This window comes from Lissotriton vulgaris, chromosome 5 (genome assembly GCF_964263255.1).
Source record: "Lissotriton vulgaris chromosome 5, aLisVul1.2, whole genome shotgun sequence".
Taxonomy (NCBI): domain Eukaryota; kingdom Metazoa; phylum Chordata; class Amphibia; order Caudata; family Salamandridae; genus Lissotriton; species Lissotriton vulgaris.
In genome coordinates this window covers 1,900,110,902-1,900,129,793 of record NC_141693.1, presented here as the reverse complement: position 1 = coordinate 1,900,129,793, position 18,892 = coordinate 1,900,110,902, and the positions used below count along the sequence as shown (strand labels likewise).

The 18,892-nt window shown below is 46.1% G+C and overlaps 1 protein-coding gene across 1 annotated transcript in view; it reads left to right on the top strand.

Moving 5' to 3' along the window:
* Positions 1 to 18,892, top strand: part of LOC147717668 (E3 ubiquitin-protein ligase TRIM17-like) — a 132,991-nt gene that overhangs the window by 47,048 nt on the left and 67,051 nt on the right. The window contains exon 5 of the mRNA XM_086919871.1: positions 15,546 to 15,568. Coding sequence (XP_086775997.1) covers positions 15,546 to 15,568 — 23 coding nt within the window. The remainder of the gene's footprint in view (positions 1 to 15,545; positions 15,569 to 18,892) is intronic.

The window sequence follows — 18,892 nt, the reverse complement described above, 5'->3', positions numbered from 1 at the left end:
CCCCAAAAACATAAGCAGCAAGAGGTGTTTAGGCATTACCAATGAACGTGGCAAACAGGAGCCAGGCGGCACGCAATAAACGAAAAAAATTATAAACTCTCGACTCGCCACTAATTAAACAATAGCACTCCTATTAGCACTCCTAATGTGTGTCTGGACCGGTCCCCCTTAAAAAAAAAAAAACATTAAAGTGGTGGGGCAGCGAGATGAAACTGAGTAAGGGTGAGAGAGCAAGAGACGGAAGGAGTACCAAAGTACAGGGCCCGCACCATTCTTTCTTCTGCCAGCTTTTTTTCTCCTTACCTCAAAACATCTGGGAGGAGGTCCCTAGCTGCACTCTCACCCGTGGTAGGTTGTTTACAATGTCCATCGGGGTTAGGGCCTAGCACTACAAACATGCTATGCACAGTTTCCATTAGAGTAATGACTTGCCAGCAACGCATCCATTGATGTGTGCATCAACGCTATGCGCGTAATTACAGGACTTGAAAGAAAGCTGTGGTGAAGACAAAAAATAAATAATTTATATAACTAAATAAATACATTAAACATGCGTGGCTCAGTGCGGAGCTCACAACGGATGCCGTACAGTCACAAGCATTGAGTTAGGCGGCCGTGCGCTATCTGTCCCTGCCCATGGGGTGGTGCAAGCTTCCTGCCTGTGACGCTGGTGTCCTCGCTGTGCCGTAGTTTTTTATTGTTTTGTGCTGTGGCTCAGTTCGGAGCTCACAGTGGATGCTATACAGTCACAAGCGTGGAGTTAGGCGGCCGCGCGCTACAAAAGAAAAGACACGCGGCCACCATTAATAGAGATAAAGCTTGATTTTTTTTTTTTTTAATGCTGTGTTGGGGCGAGCCCACAATGAACTAAAAGAGGCCACTGTATAACTAGAGAACTAATGCTTATATAAAGCGCTGCATTTTGGCGGCGCGCGATAATAAAGTTGCGCAGCTGGCGTATGAGCTTCATAAAACAAGCTGTCACCATTGCCAAAGCAGAATGGAAAAACATAGTGCCTACTAGCTAATAAAGGAGACCGTGTAACGCCGCAAGTAAATGATCGAGTCCAGATGAGCCGTCGCAGAAGGACACAGGGCAGTAACAAAGAAGCCTCATTTACAATCGAGAGCCAGCATTTAGCATGAATGATGACGCCAGCCAATGAAAATCATGGGCGGGGCTTTAACTCCACTTCTGAAATCTTATTGATTACTATAGGCCTTGTAGAGCGAGTAGTGCATGCGCGCTACAACGCTTGCCGAGACCTAAAAAGGAGTCTAGAGTGTTGGTGGGCTCCCCTCCAAGCGTGGTTGTGATAGACTTTCGTTTCTCCATCTGCAGACCGGGCACCTGGCCAGCTGGAATCGCAAACATTAGAGGGGGCTGCCCTTCGGGCTCCGCAGGGTGGGGACAGGCCCGCCCTTGGCCCAGGCTTTGCCCAGGCACGCCCGCACTGTGGGAGACCCACACTGTTTAAAAAGAGCCTCAGGGCGTGGAATAACGTGGTCATGCTCGGGCGTTGCAGGGGTTGGATGCTCTTGCCTCCCCTCACCAGAAACAAAGGTGCCAGGCTGCACCTTACTGTGGGAGACCCGCGCTGTTTAAAAAGGGCACAGAATGACACAGTCCTGCGCAGGCTTTGCTATTGGTTGTAGGTTCCTGCCTCCCCTCGCCAGAAACAAAGGTGCCAGGCTTCCATCAATCCTTCTTTCATAACACAGAAAGAAAATCATGTTGTTGTAGAGAAAAAAAGTTGCTTGAATGCTAAAGAATTAGCTCAGGATGCTAGGGTGACTTCTTGCAGAACGTACAGAAATGCATTTACAGCCATGCTAATGGTTAATAGCATCACAAACTCACACTAGAACATGTGTTCAGGGCATAGAAATGACAGACATGCAAAAGTGAATATGTAAATGTATGTTGAAGCTACACCTCTGATGTGTTCCTCTGAAAACGAAAGCACAATAAATGTCACCAGTGTTTCTTTCCACTTTCAACCAGATATCCTATAGAAGCAGCTCCATTCATTATTCTCTGATATCCTAGTTTTGAAGGGGCAGTGTTAGGTTCTTTAGAACCTTGAGGACTGCAGCCTGATTCCAGGAAACACATATAATACGACTCTAGGGACCTCTAGTGATGATCTGATGTACTGCATCCTAATTGGAATCAGAAACATATTATTCAAGTCAGTATGCACCACCTTAGGCTGTTACAAGAGTCTCTGGATTCTAAAGGAATCTTTTCAGAGAACTTGGTAACAACATAAGGAACTGAAGCCTAGTCTGAAAAGAATTAGCGTTTATCTCCAGGGGCAGTGATTAATTTGAATGACTTGTTGCTGACACCAGTTCATTATTTTTCTTTCTGCACATTGGTGAATCATTTTACTTTGATCAAATAGCAATACATGTAGATGCTGCTCTTCACTTCCTCAGTTTCTATGTTCTGCTCTCGCACTTTCCCTCCATTTCTCCGCTTGTTTGTTTCTACATACAAGTGCCTGGTATTAGCTAAGAATTTTAGGATGACGTCTTCAAAAACATGTGCATTTAGATGAGTAGGCTTATTCAATATAGGAAAAGAAAAATCGATAGACTTTTGAAAGTGAATACACATATATGTTTTTTTAATTCTTTTTTATGAAATGTACGACTGGTGATATCATCTCAAAAACAGTGAGTTACATATATACAAAAGGTTCCAGTTTTACACCATGACTGAGTTCTATTGCATGCATGCCCAACTTCCTCGTATTTGCCGTCGACAATTACACAGACATTTGGTACCATGTTTTTTCAGCTATCATCTGATAAAAGATCTCCCAGTGTCGGCGTACAGATATTTCCTCTAAATTTCAGCCATCATTGCCCAGTCCATGTCATTGAACCATTCTGCATATGTTGGTGCTGTCTGCGCCTCCACATATATATTTTGAGATCGTCTCGGAGGCGTGGCCTGCTGAAATCAAAAGCCCAGTCGACTTTTGGCCATTATCATCCAAAATAATTCAAGGGCATCCGCTCAGTTCATAATGCTTTGCTTTCCTGATATTGAATGGGTAGCGGTGGGCGCCTATGGCACTTAGAGTAATTTCTTAAGATACTGCATCCTAATTACAGGAGGAAACACAAGGAGATGATGGACGGAGCGCTGAAACTTTTCAGACACTCACCCCCAGTCACAGATCTGGGTTGAATCCATCATAGCGCCACCCCAGTTCAGACACAGCTATATGCTAATCAGTCTTGACCCTGTGCCTCATGGGAACAGTCCAGCCTGAACTGCCGAGCCATGTCTTCCCTGGACCAGAAACAAGCATTCTGGGACCAGTTTCGGACTAACAGCCCACTTCAGGCAGGCTAGCATGAATCCAGTGGCAAAGTGAGCAAGGGACCCACGTCTAGGCATACCCTGCCAACTTCCCAGATCTGTGACTGCGGGTGAGTGTCTGAAAGGTTTCAGTGCTCCGTCCATCATCTCCTTGTGTTTGCTTTGTTCACCCCAAGTTGGCAGGGTATGCCCAGACGTGGGTCCCTTGCCCACTTTGCCACTGAATTCATGCTAGCTTGGCTGAAGAGGGCGGCTACCCCGAAACCGGTCCCAGGATGCTTATTTCCCGTTCAGGACAGACCTGGCTTCGCAGTTCGGGCTGGACTGTTCCCATGAGGCACAGGGTCAAGACTTATTTGCATGAAGCTGGGCCTTGATGGTTGATAGCTTTCTCCAGTACTTGGGCGCGTTTCAGTGATTCCGAGAAGATGACGGATCTGAGCGCTGAGTCGATGATGCTGGTGAGCAGACGTTTGATTTCTTTGTGTCCAAGGTTGAGGTTGTGGTGAGGGCAGGGGTCCGTCGGGCTTCCAGAATGGATGGAGGATATGATGGACATTATGGTTTGGGTGTTGAGGGGGTCCATTTGGTCAGGGGTGGGGGTGGGAGGGTTGTGGAAAGAGCTGGGAGGTCCGGTTGCAGTGGTTGGAGCTCAAAGTTTTTGTAGATGTTGGCAATCTTTGTGTGTGAGAAGTCAGCGAGAGAGTCGCAGAGGGACTGGGAGGGCTGGATGGTGTTTCCGATGGCATATGGCAAGGAGAATTCTCAGATGATTTTGAATAGTTCTTTGGTGCTGTTTGTGGATTGGAGGTGAGTTGCCTTAAACATTTGACTTCTCTGGTACCCTACTATTTGACTTCTGTGGTACCCTAATAAATCACTATCAGAAGCCAGAGTCTCCAGCCTAAGCAATTTCTTTGATTTGATTTGAAAACAACGCACAAAAATACAGAAACAAGTATGCATCAAGTGAATACCCAAATCATGAAACTTTCTATTTAATTCTCAAACCAAATATAATGTATGGCATTTTTACAAACTAAAATTTAACAGTGTGGAGCTTTTCAAAAATGAGTTTTTATTTCTAAACGATGAAGCAATATCCTTGATTAGCATATCACATTGTCTTTTTTGAGTCTAACTCATGCTCTCTTTTTGTCAGTGCATACCAGTACTTTAATTACTACCTATCCTCCACACTAATGTTTGTTACAAGTACGTGTACTGCACCCATAAAGCAAACTAAGGATACCAACTTCTTTTAATCCTCTAATTTCACATTTCTACACCTTTATGGAACATATTCAAATCTTCAATTTTAAAATGATCTTTTTTATGTATCTCTGTTTTATTAATCTGCTACTGTGGTTTCATTTTGCAAATGGGTACAGACCCCTTGATCAGGCATTGCAGACACACATGGGTTCAAGGACTCTAGGTTAGAAACCTCTGACTTAAAGTACTGCACCCTTCAGGATTTGTGCCTGATGTCTGTGAGCTTTCTTCAGAATACATTTGTGTCTGACTCCAGAGGACCTTAGTAATGCAGCCTGATTACCGCGAGGACAAGTACGCCAAGACTGTCTAGTAACGGCCTAAGCTACTGCAGCCTTCTTCCAAAAACATATCTTTCAGAAAACAAGACTTAGGTCTGATTGTAGTATTCTCTAGTAGCAAGCATCAGCAAAGCTGAAAGATGTGATATGCCTTTTGATTTATCAGCCAGACCGATTTGCTTTGGTAACGCTTTTTTAAACAAAAAAGTGCGGCTTATTGGTTTTGAAAATTGTTAGAAATGGCGATTTCCGGTTGGCTAAGGCTTGCGCCAAAGCCAGGCAGAAACCACCACTCTAGTCAGGGCAAGGGAGTTAGATGTCAAAGATAACCCCTGCTCACCCACTAGGTAACGTGACGCGAGCAGCAAGGCTAATCCCGGAGGCAATGTGGGTTAAGTGTTTGCGCGCGCACCCAGCAACAACACCCAAGGCCCACCACAAAGGAAACTCCACACAAGGTTATATATAAAAATAGCCTTTGTATTATACCAAAACACATTAGATAATAAACACACACTTTACAATGTGCCAACAGGCACGGGCAGAATTTACAGGGGATTATGTACATGGGACAGGGCCACATGGACCACTGTCAGGAATAGGCACTTTTAGAACTAGCTCTTGGTAGAATTAGCACTTTGTAGGAATAACACTTAGAACATAGAACATATCATAATTGTAACACCAAATAGAAAATGTAGCACACAACCAGTAACCACTGGTAAGAGGCAAGTACCACCTACGCAATCCTAACCACCTTAGGAAAATATCACGCAGGGAATCATGAACTCACAAGCATCACTATACTAGGCAGAACAACCTCCTAAGCATCACAATACATTCAGAGGTATAGGCACAAATACATTACACATAAGGCAGGTATCACATTTGCGCAAAATCACATAGGGCATAAAAACATGTAGAACTGTCCCCCAGGCCAACTGGCCACTTAGGGGCTGAAACGTCCTTTGTCCAGAATGTCAGGGAAGGCTGCGCAGGCAGCCAAAGTAGATTGCGCAAGGGTTCCTGGGGAGCCTGAACGAAGCAGCTGCCCACTAAGTGCTGGGCATCTGGAGACCTCCTCTGGGCTCTAAAGGAACAATGGGGCCCAAAACCAACGTGGGAGCCTCGTGGGCTCTCAGCAATAGAATGCCCCCAATTACATGGGAGTCCCGTACTGGGGACTCGGGAAAACAATGCCCCTCTTGGAGCCTCGTGGCTCTGAACAAATATGCCACCACTGGGGGAGCCGCCCGCTGTCAGCCGGGGCCGCTCACCTCCAGAAATGCCCCAGGGGTCATTGGAGCCTCCTGGGCTCGAGAAACAAAATGCCCGGTGGAGGCTCGTGGGCTTTAGAATGGAAATGCCCCTGGGAGCCTCTCTGGCTCTAAAACAATTGCGGGGCCAAACAGCGGTGAAGCCTATCAGGCTTGAAATAATAATGCCCCCGGAGCCCTCGTGGGCTCTTCTCAAATGTGGCCCCCAACGTTGGAGTCCCGCTCGGAGAACTCAGTAAAACAATGCTGCTGCCCTCAGACTCGGAGCTCCCGCCCAGCCGGTTTCACTTACCGGCACTTCTGCAGGCGGGGACTCCTTCTGGCGGTCGCTGTCCTCTTCGCCGGGGGCTGCGGGGCTCTCCACACCACGGGAGCCCCGCTGCTGGACTGGTCCTCTCTTGGCTGCCGGGGCGTGCGCGGGACTTCCTGTCTCTCCACAGGCCCCGCCCATGTTGTCCCAGGCAGATTACCTGACTTCCGGGATACCCGGGCCGGCCCGGTGGTGATCTCCTCACAATCCGGGGTGGGCTCCCGGTTCAGCGCGAAATCCCTGGCGGGGTGAGCACCCGTCAGGGGTGAAAAACAAAGGGGCAAAACACCGGGTAGGCACCCTGTCAAAGGCACACAATTGTGGGGTAGGCACCTGCTCAATCCGGGCACAAGGGCAGGGGGATCCCCACGCCAGGGACTTCCTCTGCACGGCGAGCGCAGCTCCGGGCTGCAGGCAAAAACAGAAGCGCTCCCAAGCACTCAAGCCCCAGCGCTCCCCAGACGCTTTAGGTCAGAGCTCAGCCACAAGGTCCTTAGGAGGACCTTGTGCTATATTGTACCAGGGGGGGCAAAGGCTGGGCCCAGGGGCCAGCTCACAGGGCCCTCCAGGCAGGAAGGCAGTCCCAGTGGCGGTCCTCCTGGCGCCCAGCAGCAGCAGGCCCCCCTCAGTTCAGAATCAGGAACAGAGAACATTTTTCAAGAGGTCACAGCCTCTTTTCATACACCTAAATCCTTTGTCTAGGCTTCAGGGTGAAGGGAAAAACCAGTCGCAGCTGGTTCTGGAGTACTCTGTTGTGCTCAGCCACTCTTCAAGCTAGGGTCATTAGATGCACCACAGTGGGCGGAGCCAGCATTGTGTGGGGAAAGTCCAGCCCTATTCAGGTCCCAGGTGCACTCCTCCCTCACATCACTCATGCAGATCTCTCCCCTCACCCCGGGGCAGACCCATCATGACTCATGGAGCCAGGCTCTCCAGCCAGCTCCAGCCAGTCACAAGCCAGACAGTCATTTCACCGAAATTACACAGACATGTCAACTTCTAGAAGTGGCACTTCCACACTAGACACAATAACGCCGCACGCATCATCGCGCAGCATTTAATCACACGAGTCTGCACATACCAAACTCGCACCTGCAGGAACTAACATGGACACATACATTCCCCATGCATTCCTATGGGAGGGCAGGCCAACCTAACTACACGCGTGCACTTTACACTGGGACACAGTGTTAAAGTGCGCATAAGCCAAAATTAACTAACACTAAGTCACCACTAAAAGCAAAAAGTTTAGGGGTGAACCTGCCAGAAGGGCCAAGTCCAACAAAAATGTATATTTTTTAGGGCATCAAAACAAGGTGATGGATACAATGTTTGAATCACTGATTAGTGCGATATTTTACTACTAAACAAGAAGTCTCAAGTGCAGTTACCTTGCAGGCACTAGGGTCGTGCTTTGAATGGTACAGCAGGTGCAGTGGCACAGGGGCCAACAGCTCTAGGAAACCCACTGAAACTGATTATTGCTATATTTGACTACTAAAATAGCAGCAGTCAAGTGCAATTACCTTTCAAGCGCTAGGGTCCTGATTTGAATGGTGTAGCAAGTGCAGTGGTATAAGGGCCAAAAGCTCTAGGAAAACCACTGAACACCGATTGTTGCTATATTTTACTGCTAAACAAGCAGTCACAAGTGCAATTGCAATGTACGCACTAGGGCCATGATTTGAATGGTGCAGCAGGTGCAGTGGCGTAGGGACCAAAAGGTCTAGGAAACCCACTGAATACTGATTATTGCTATATGTTACTACTAATTAGTCAGGAGTGCTTTATTTTTTGTTCTTTTGTAACCGTTGCACCCTAAGTAACACATAGTCTAAAGTATCACTGTAATAAAGGTGTCTCCTATTGAACTTTTCCGTCTACCTACAACTTATGTTACATTCAGCTCATTTATATGGTATATTTTTATAAGCTTCTCAATCAGGGCACACCTTGGCAAGGGCTCCATTCTATAACATTGGCACTTCAGCTGTTGTAAACACTATATAAATACTTATAACCTACCATATGGCATTACATACCAAGCATTGACAAAGCCAATAGGTGTCGCCTATGAAAGATCTATTGGCAGGAGCAGCTTGCAGCTTTCTGGGAGTTAATGCCTGTTGCCTCTAGGCCAAAAGACATTTGGGGCCCCTTGCAAATTGGCTACAACAAACAACTGACGCTGCGTTGGATGGAGTGATGGCAGAAGCAAATAAGTAATTTGCCCCTGGTTTATATATGCGGGTGTATTGTGTCATTAGATTGATGCTATTTGTTTTGCTATAGCCTTTCTCTTGCCTATATGTTAGTCTAACAGGAACTATGTCAGCTATACTTGATGAGCGATGATTGTGTTACACTCACTGATTCATCAGCTATTTATAATGCGCCTATATTTCCTATGTATCTTGCATAATGTATCCAATAAAAAAAATAAAAAAAGATCGGTTGACTTTTTCAATGTTTGTTTAGCATATTGCAACCCTACACATTCTCTGAGGGCCAGATTGCCACTCCCCCACTGCTACTCATAGCTCAGAGACACTACCACAGCCTCAAGCTCACCGCGGGCCACGGTTCGGCCACAGGTCCCTCCTTTCTTTGAATTGTTGTGCCCGCATCTCTGAGTTGTTTTGTTGATGAAACCTCATAATTTGCCCCCATTACTTAGTCTGTGTGGCCGTATTGTGAGTCTCTTTCATTTTTTGTGCCCGCATTTGTTGGGTATAGTTTTTCTGCATTGTAACTGCCGTTCCTGTGCCCTCATTTATTACACTTTTCAATTCTTCTCCCCACTTTTTATTGTGCCTGTTTTCTTTGGAGTTTTTTACTGCTCCGCTTCCCTATCCCCTGCCCTCCCACCTCCTTGCCAGCCCCTCCCATCTCCTTGCCAGCCCCTCCCATAACTATTTATGGATGTAGTTGACCGGCTCCAGTGATCAGCCCTCAATCTTCTTTGAGGTCCAGATAGCAGCTCCCCCACTTTCATTTGTGCCTGTTTTCTTCCCTGTTTTTTCCTGTTCAACTTCTGTCACCCCTCGCCTCCCGGCCAGCCCCTCCCACCTCTCTGGACTATTTAGGGACGCCTCTGTGAAGCGGCGCCAAAGGCAAGCCCATCTGTCACCTGGACCGCACCTACCTCTAGTAACCCTGGCTTTTCCTCCCCGCGCAGCTACACCTCCCCTGACCTCCGAGCCCTGAACACCTCAACAACCACTGCTGCCGCTCATTCCCCACGCACCACCAAAGAACCATTCTGCAGCCGACACTGTAGCTACACCAGCCGCACCAAAGCAGTTGGCAACACCAGAGAAACTGCAAACATGACCACACCAACTAAGTTGACCGAAACCACTACAGACAACCTCCAGTGCATCCTCCTCAATGCTCAGTCTCTAGGAAGACACAGAGATTTGGCACACAATCTCATCGCTCACCCCAGACATCATCTTCTTCATGGACATTTGGCACCAGACATTGCCGCTGCCACCCCCGAAGGATACAAAATAACACACCAAGACAGGACCAACAAACACAGAGGTGGAATCGCCATTATTTACAAGGACATCATCAGATGCACGAACTCCCCTGATTTCCCAACCCTGAATATGCAACATCTCAACTTTCACTTGCACACAGATGAAAGAGCACTATCTGAGACACCCTCATCTATAAACCTCTTTCCACCCGAACCATGCCCTAGCTTCTGAAACCCCACCCCGACCACCGACTTAGAGCACCACATTCCCCTAAGTTATCCACCTTAATGACCTCAACACAACCGACCTTCTGCAGAGCATGATCAAAATCCTCCTCAAGCAGCAGGTCATCAACCCCACCAACTTGCAGGACACAATCTCGACCCCATTTTCACTTCCAGCGACAGAGTCAAATACAGCCACGCCACACAACTCAACTGGACAGACAGTTACATCATCCCCAGGGGGACGTTACTTAACCAGGTGCGTGCGAGGCTCATGAGCAGAGTCTCTAGGTGGGTTGGAGAGAACACAGTTGAAAAGAATACGGGGTAGAGGGAAAGAAGTGAAGGGAACCTGTCTTGAATAGGAAAGGGGAGGGAGAGAAGTGGAAGCATGGTGCACGCCACAGTAGCTATAATGAGAATATAGCCAGGATTTCTAAATTAACTCCAGAGATCGTTTTTTTTCTTTTCTCCTTCTTTACTTCTTTACTTTGCCGAAGTCACCGACCTTTACTTTACCATTATCCCCCATTAACTTCACTAAAACAAGGAAAGAGAAAACAAAGAGATAGTGAGAGCACTACTTTAACTCATTTAAAAGTAATAATCAGTAACTTACCTGATTTATTCTTTTTGTCGAGGGTACCGGTAGACAAGAGTTCCAAAGGCGCTGAAGAAAAAAAGAAGACGTTTTATTAAAAGTGAACTTCTGTTTCTTGATTTCTTTGGTGATTGCACAAATAAAAGGACAAAGAGTTAAGCCTAACATAGACTCATCTTGTGTTAATTGTTCTAGACCAGTTCACCACCTCCATCAGATCGGCCTCCTACCCCGAATTTTGGAAACACGTGGAAGTGAGACTCCTCCTGAAAAAACCCTTAGCCAAACTTACTGAGCCTAAGAACCATCGGCCCATCTCCCTGCTCCCATTTCCAGCTAAGATTTTCGTGAAAGCGATCTGCGAACAACTCGCCCACCACCTGGAGCACCTCGACCTCCTGGACCCCTCCCAAATTGGATTACGTACCAGCCACAGCACTGAGAAAGCCCTGATAGCAGCCACAGACTACAACAGGGCCTTTCTGAACTGCGGCAAAATGGCAGCCTTCATCTTCCTGAACCTGTGAGCTGCTTTCAACACCATCTCTCATCTCACACTGATCAACAAACTCCACCACATCGGGATCCAGGGACACACCCTCAAATGCGTACCATCATTCTTCTTCAGGAGGGACCCATATAATCTGTCTCCCACCACTCACATCAGAGCTCATGAAGATCATCTGTGGAGTTCCCGAAGATTGATCACTCAGCCCCACCCTCTTTAACCCCTTCCAGGCTCATGACGAGCTGGGCTCGTCATGAAGTAGCCTCCTACCAAGCTGATGACGAGCCCAGCTCGTCATACACAATGGACTTTTGAAAATTCCAGCACAGGAGCAAAATATCACTAGCAGCGATGGTGTTAACACCCACATGACTCCCCTGGCACACACCGTTAGATCAAACAGACTCAAAATCATCTCATACCCCGATGACACTCAGCTCATCAGCTCGCTGACAGAATCCCCCTCCATTGCCAGAGCTAACTTTTGCACCTGCATGATGTATGTCACCAAATGGATGAGTGACAACTGTCTGAAACTAAACCCACACAAGACGAGAGTGCTCATCTTTGAGAACAACCCCTCAATCTGGAACCATGCATGGTGACCAGCAAGTCTTGGCCAACCACCGGCCCCAAAAGACCATGCCCGCAGCCTCGGCATCATCCTGGACAGCTAGCTCTTGATGGAAAAACAAGTCAACTCAGTTTAATCGGCCTGCTTTCACACCCTCTGCATACTACGCACGATCTTCAGGTTGTTCCCTGTCAACACCAGAAGGTCCTTCACACTGGCCTTCGTCACTGGAAAGCTGGACTACGGAAACTCACTTTACGTAGGAATGACAGCAGGACTCCTGAAGAGACTGCAGACAATACAAAATGCAGCATCAAAACTCAACCTCGACCTGCCCAGAATGACCCACATCACACCTCATTTCAGGAAACTACACTGACTCCCTATACATATGAGATACCAGTTCAAGATGCTGACCCATACCTACAAAACCTTACACAAAAAAAGGCCAGCATATCTCAACAACAACTGATCTTCCACCAACCAACTGGACACCTTCGGTCTGCCTCCTGCTTCCTTACAGACACCCCCTGGATACGCTGAACCAGCAGCAAAGGACGTTTCTCCTCGCACCTGCCAGCCAAGACATGGAACACCCTTCCCCTGCACCTAAGGACAGCCCCATCACTCCAGCAATTCAAGAGAGAACGCAATACCTGCATGTTTGACTGAGATACGACCATGCAGTAGCACAAACCACTCAAGACCCTAACGGGTGAGTTGCCGTGCTCTATAAATGTTTGATTGATTGATAGTATACAGCAGCGCTAGCTTGAGTGCAGCTTAACTGAAATAAATGCTAGAACGTGGACAATGCTGGCTGTGCCATGCAGCTTTTTTAAATTACTTTCAGTCATTTGCAACATAGCTAAAAATCATTAGCAAAGCGAACAAATCTCACATAGGCAAGACCTTTTGGCGTAGCCATTGGCTTTGCCAATGCTTGTTTCTTTTTGTCATATCACCTCAGGTAGTGTGCTACCATTTTATGTGAGTTTGTTTTATACCTGATCGTCCCAATACGTCCTGGGATTTTATCTTGAGTTAAGACCCTCTTCAACACGTCCACCTTGAACCAAGTTGTCCGAGTATGTGGGCATGCAAATGTAATAATCGGACTGTCTCACCCTCCATTTCTCACCTGGCAATATTTTCCCTTTTCCAACATTTATCCACCCACAGCCACATTTCCATTTCCCTAGCTGACAGGCATCATCGATCCAATCTATACATACAACACGGACTGTGTCCACTTTGTATAACTTGGGGAGACCAGGGAAACCCACTTTTTCCATATTTCCCTTCTGGCAAGGAACGCCAAGTAGAGAGGGCTGTTGCTTTAAAACTTTCCACCACCAACGATAAGCTTATCTTAATTTCTCTGCACATTTTGTAGGATTGAGCTTTACCCGTATTTAGCCAAAAAACTGCATTTTGGGACACTGGAAACGTGAACATTATCTGTTTTCTCGATTCCGCATTTGTAGCACTTCTACACAACACAATTCCTCAGTGTAGACAGCCTTTACTTAGTCCAGTATGCTCTGTTCTATATAAACAGATGATTTTTCCTTAGGGGAGCAGATCTACCGTTTTGTACAAAATGTGCACAGGTACTTGCCACTTATTCACTGGCTCCTACGATGGCAAGTCTTTCCTCCAGTGCTCCCAAGGCTGCATAAAGTCTTCATCTCATTCCTCCATTGTCGACCGGTATCACAATGAAACCTCTTTCTTCTAGCCAAAAGTGACTCGTAGCTTCAGAGGTCCTGTGCTCAGAGATGTGTAAGAGGAGGGCGGTAGGGCAGACACTATCCTAGCATGAAGAGAAATAAAGCAGTCATTCAAAAATTCAACTTAATGCCCTTAATATTGCCGCAGTGTATCTCAGGTGAGATGATTACATGTCCTTTCACTGCTTGAGATGAAGACTTCTGGGGTATGCTGCCTCTAGGCTCTCTTTCATTGCTGCAAACCATAACTTTCACTATTGACTGATTGATGCAAGCATTCTATGGCATTGGCTATTGATGTAGTAATGCATAAGAAAACTGACCTAAACAGATTATCACGGTATAATGTGTTTATTTGAATTGTTTCTCATATATCTTGTTAAATATTCAGCCGAGATTGCAACAACCATAATACGATGCAAACGTGTGAAGACCACACTTGATATAACATTCAAAACTAATTCTTGGTGACCTTTTTTTCTTCTTTTGCTGAAAAATCACTCACCTGTATTCTTAGTCCAGCAGACCCTTCATTACTAAATACCCATTTTCAATCCTCATAATGCAAACCTTCCTACTTGCTCCAGTCTGTTATAGCAGAGGTACAACCTACACACAAGGGGGCTGATTCCGATTCGGGAAAAAAAGCATCCGTATCGTATCCGGAGCCCTCTCCGTACCAATCGTACACGTCCGTCCGAATCGCGTAGTACGGTCCGTATCTCCTCAATCCGTCCGAATCGTCGCAAACCGTACGAATTGCAAGGGTGAAACCATACAACACGCACCCTCACAGTGCACCGTACGATTCGTAAACATGCTGTACGACCCGACCAGTACGGTCCGGACTGGGCAATGAGGACGCAATTCGTACGGTCCACGTGAGGTAAGGGCGATTCGTACGGACAACCACACAATCACATACACACCGTACTGAGCGTACACCCCATGTCTGCGATCATGGGGTGTACGCACCGTACCCCATGATCGCAGGGTATACGCACCATACACCCTGCGATCATGGGTTACGGTGCCAACACCCCATGATCGCAGGGGTACGCACCGTAACCCTGCAGACATGGGGTGTACGCACCGTACCCGGGGGCGTACCTGTTTCGAGGCAAACTCTGCTTCTGCGGGTGTTTTGGGCTCTTGTAAAAAAAAAGCGTTGTACAGTGCGTACCTGACACGAATCAGACTTGCTGGGTCGGGAAAACCTGCTTCGAACCATACGGATGTGGGTTCCGAGGGAGAATCGTGAGGAGTTTAGAGTCGTACGGTCTTTGTACGATTCGTACAGGAAAAACGCTCCTTACGGCTATTTGGAGTGGTTTTCCCCAAATCGGAATCGGCCCCAAGGAGTGGGGCTAGGACATGGACAAGGGTGGATCATGCACTTCCATAACTCCAGAATTTGCTAAGTTCAATTCCAGTCCTGCCCATGTGATGGCACTGATCCAGAATCTGCTAATGGTGGGAGCATAAGTGCATTGATTTAAAATAGGTGAGTATCTTTTCTTTTTTGCTTGAAGCTGGAGAACAACCAGTGATACTGCAATGTAACAGTCCTCTTCACATTTCAGCAGAATAACCTTATAGGCGAACATCTATACAATAAGGCACTACAATTGCTAGATCTCTCCATTACCTATACACAATGAGCATTCTTTACCAAATTACCTCAGTCTATTCTTTGAGTCCTCGTTGGTATAGTAGCAAAACAAAACAATATTTAGGTGCTAATTAGAAAGCAATTTAAAAGACCATAGCGTCTGTGTTAGGCTCCCACGTTATCTAGTTGTTGTTTCATAATACTCTGGTGCAGCATGTTGCCTCTTTCCATCACATTGCCACTGCAGTGAAGGGTAGATTCAGTTGCAACATTTTAGGATGCCATTGACAGATTGTTTGCTTACTTTCTTCTCATTCTTCTTTCTTAGGGTATTGATGCTATCCTGCACAGGTAAGGCTTACCTTTTACTTTGAGACTGTTAAAAGATGAAAATGGGGTGACGTTGAATGACATAATGTACATAGGATTCTGCTTTAGTAGTAGGGTTCAAGGCGAGGGGCAAAGAAGTACAATCATTTTAATCCTGCCTGAGTTGATTGTGGCACTTCTAATGATGACTGGACTAGTCTGACCCAAAGCTCTTAAGCACTTGAAATTTAAAGGTTTGAATAGCTTACTATGCATAATATAAATATGATGTGTCACATCTGCAAAGTGTATGCATTGAATCTGAGATGTAACACAGTATATTTTTTGAATACCTATTAATGCAATGTGAGGTTACACTTTATATGATGCACAGGTGAAATTAAGCAGGTTCTTCTTTACTGTAAACTGTTGTAGGACAATCAAAATACAGTTGCAAGAGCTGCAAGGACTAGGAGGAAATCTAAATAGGCCAGGCCTTCTCAACATCTATGGTTTTAAGTTTAACTGTTTCCAAGGTAATTAACTTATACCATCACCAAAGGAGCAATCATACACATTTCCAATAGAAACACCTCACTCTTGGTATGATGAGCACAACCAAAGACACTCAATATAGTATTTTGTAAAAAATAACACAGGGTACAAACACTCAGAACATACCAAAGGGCCCCAGTAACCAGTTCCATGCCCCTACCGGTATGTGGAGAGAAGTAAGTGTAAGCACGAGAAGTACGTGTAATAAAGATCAGTCACTCAAATGATTTCACAGGAAAACAGAGTAAGCACCCCATGTGCCTTGAGAAGGAAGACTATTTTAAACAAGAAGGGGTTTGGCCCTAAACTACACCCGGACTAGGCCTCTTCAATAATTGTAAACAACAAGATGTTGGGGTGCTTGTTCTTTAAATAACGGAGATTAATGCAAAAAAACCACCTGGGCTGCTAAAGTCGCTTCGTGTATTTATTACACTTTCATGATTTAATCAAATTTAAACGTAAGCATTCGATTTTTTGAAACGTATCATGACCAAGCAGAACAACACATTTAGAATAATATACACAACACGAATAACAAAATTCTAAAAGCACAAAACATTGCAAAAAATAACACAATGCTACGGACAAGTGCAGCTTAAATATGTACTTATTGGAGTTAATATGTTTTAATATCCTTTACCTTTCATGAATAAGGTGGTAATAAAACAGTGGACACTATCATCCTTAATTGGGTGTCTGGCTGCAGCCACAGTTAATTAATTAATTAATTAATTAATTGATTGCAGGTTTATATAGCGCTAGGATCGACTCCCGGAGGAGTATCTCCGCGCTTCGACCGCTGCGAAACCCTTCCTGGCTTCCCTGAGAGATGGTCCCTTAGTGGGTATCTCCAGGGTGAGACCAGGCATCCCCGGCGGTCTGGTGGGGCCGTTAGTGAAGATGAGGCAAGCTAATGCCCAGAGTTGCCGAGTGTGATCGCTGATCAGAGTGGGCACCGAGGCGAGAGAATTATCGAGTCCGCTGACCCTGGTCCAGAAACCTGCCGCGTTGGGAATCGAACCCTGGTCCCGGGCCGTCCTCTGCTTTCGGGTCTGCCGCCTCTAACCAGTGAGCCACACTACTTCACAGTTGAAAAGGTTTGGTCACCCATAGATATCAGAAATGGTTCTAGTGTGCTAGGGAATGATGTTCCATTTCAAATCTACAGGTTCATTCACAAACCCGCACAAGGTGTGTCTCTGAATTTGGACTTGGGCTACAACTCAAAGTTGTTTGACAAATGCGCCTTCATGTACCCGCAGTTGATCCGGGACACGAAACTGTATGCAACCAAACACAAAAAGAAGGTGTTGTCTTCGTATAAGGCCCGCTCCAATACAGCGTCACACTCCAAGTCCTCCAGTAAGTCAAAATGTAAGTCCAGGTGTAAGGGAAGTGGGACTGGACCCCATTGCCACTCAATCCAAAGAAAAGGTGCGAGGGCATCATGACTTGAGTTGTTCACCTTCAGGTCTCTGGTCGTGGAGCCAGTTTGCTCAAATGATCCCATTGCGCACAAGTTTCCAGAGCCATCGGTTACGCCCCTGCAGATTGAAGCCTTCAAAGAGGCCATGCTACAGATTTTTTGTGTACTTCCGGGTTTTCTTGGTATGACTTCGGGTCTGAAGAAACCGCAGGGCCCTCCAATAAGGGCCACCTCCAGCAGATCTGTCCTCCTTTATAATTTACCCCTTGGGACTGGCTTTAGGCATCCTACCCACACCTGTACATGCTTCATCTTCTCTCCAGGACCTGAACCTAACTAGAACGTCCCTGTAACCTTAGTTTTTTTTTGTGTGAATATATATGTGTATTTACAATCACCTCCTGGCAGTCACCTGTAGGTAGTTATAGTTAGGACCTAGTTTCCATAGAAAAAGCATTTTTTGACTTTCCTATATCTTTGGTTCCGTTTGATGAATTTTCCAAAAAAAAGGTGTTCTGATGTGTCTTATTGTGCATGGAAATGTTCAGGGTATCAGTCTAGCACGGGCAGGAGATGTGTGTTTCACATGTTAATTCCTATAGAGATTTTAGATACAACTTCAGCTCGACCTGCTAAATGGAATTACACCAAATATGGCAGAAAGCTAGCTCTTGGTCCAGAAAAAGCCCTTTATGTGATTTGGTGTTTATCCATTCAGTATTTATCAAGACTTTAAAAAAAAAAAATTATATCTAGAGCCGCAGAGCAGACCCTTTGTGATTACTTTGCAGCGCTTTGTGAATCCAATGCGCCAACAACACAGCTGTCATTGGCTGGCCCGACCTAAGTAGAAGGTTACAGCCGCCATTTTGCACACTGGGTAACAGTTCCCAGAAATAAATAAAAAACATTAAATGTAGCGGAAGGGCGAACAATACAAGGGTCTCTAAGGGACACTTGGTGGGAAGAACATGCCCAGAAATAGTTTTTTTAAATGTGCGAATATTCGCAAATCCGTCGCTATTCTCAGTACAGCCCTTGTGTAACTTCGCAATGGATCAGTGAATTCTGCTGAAATGTTTTTTAAAAACACTCAGACACTCACTCAGATACTTACGCACACACATCACCCTAGCAACCACTCACACACCCACTCAGAGACTCACTCGCCCACTCACAGGCCCACTCAGAGACTCAGGCACCCACTCACACCCTTACTCATACACTCAGACGTTCTCGTACCCACTCACACACCCAGTCAGGCACTAACACACCCACTCATAGACCTATCCACACTAGTACACCCACTGAGAGACCCACTCGGACACTCATGCACCCACTGACGGACCCACTGAAATATTCACGCACCCACTCACATACTT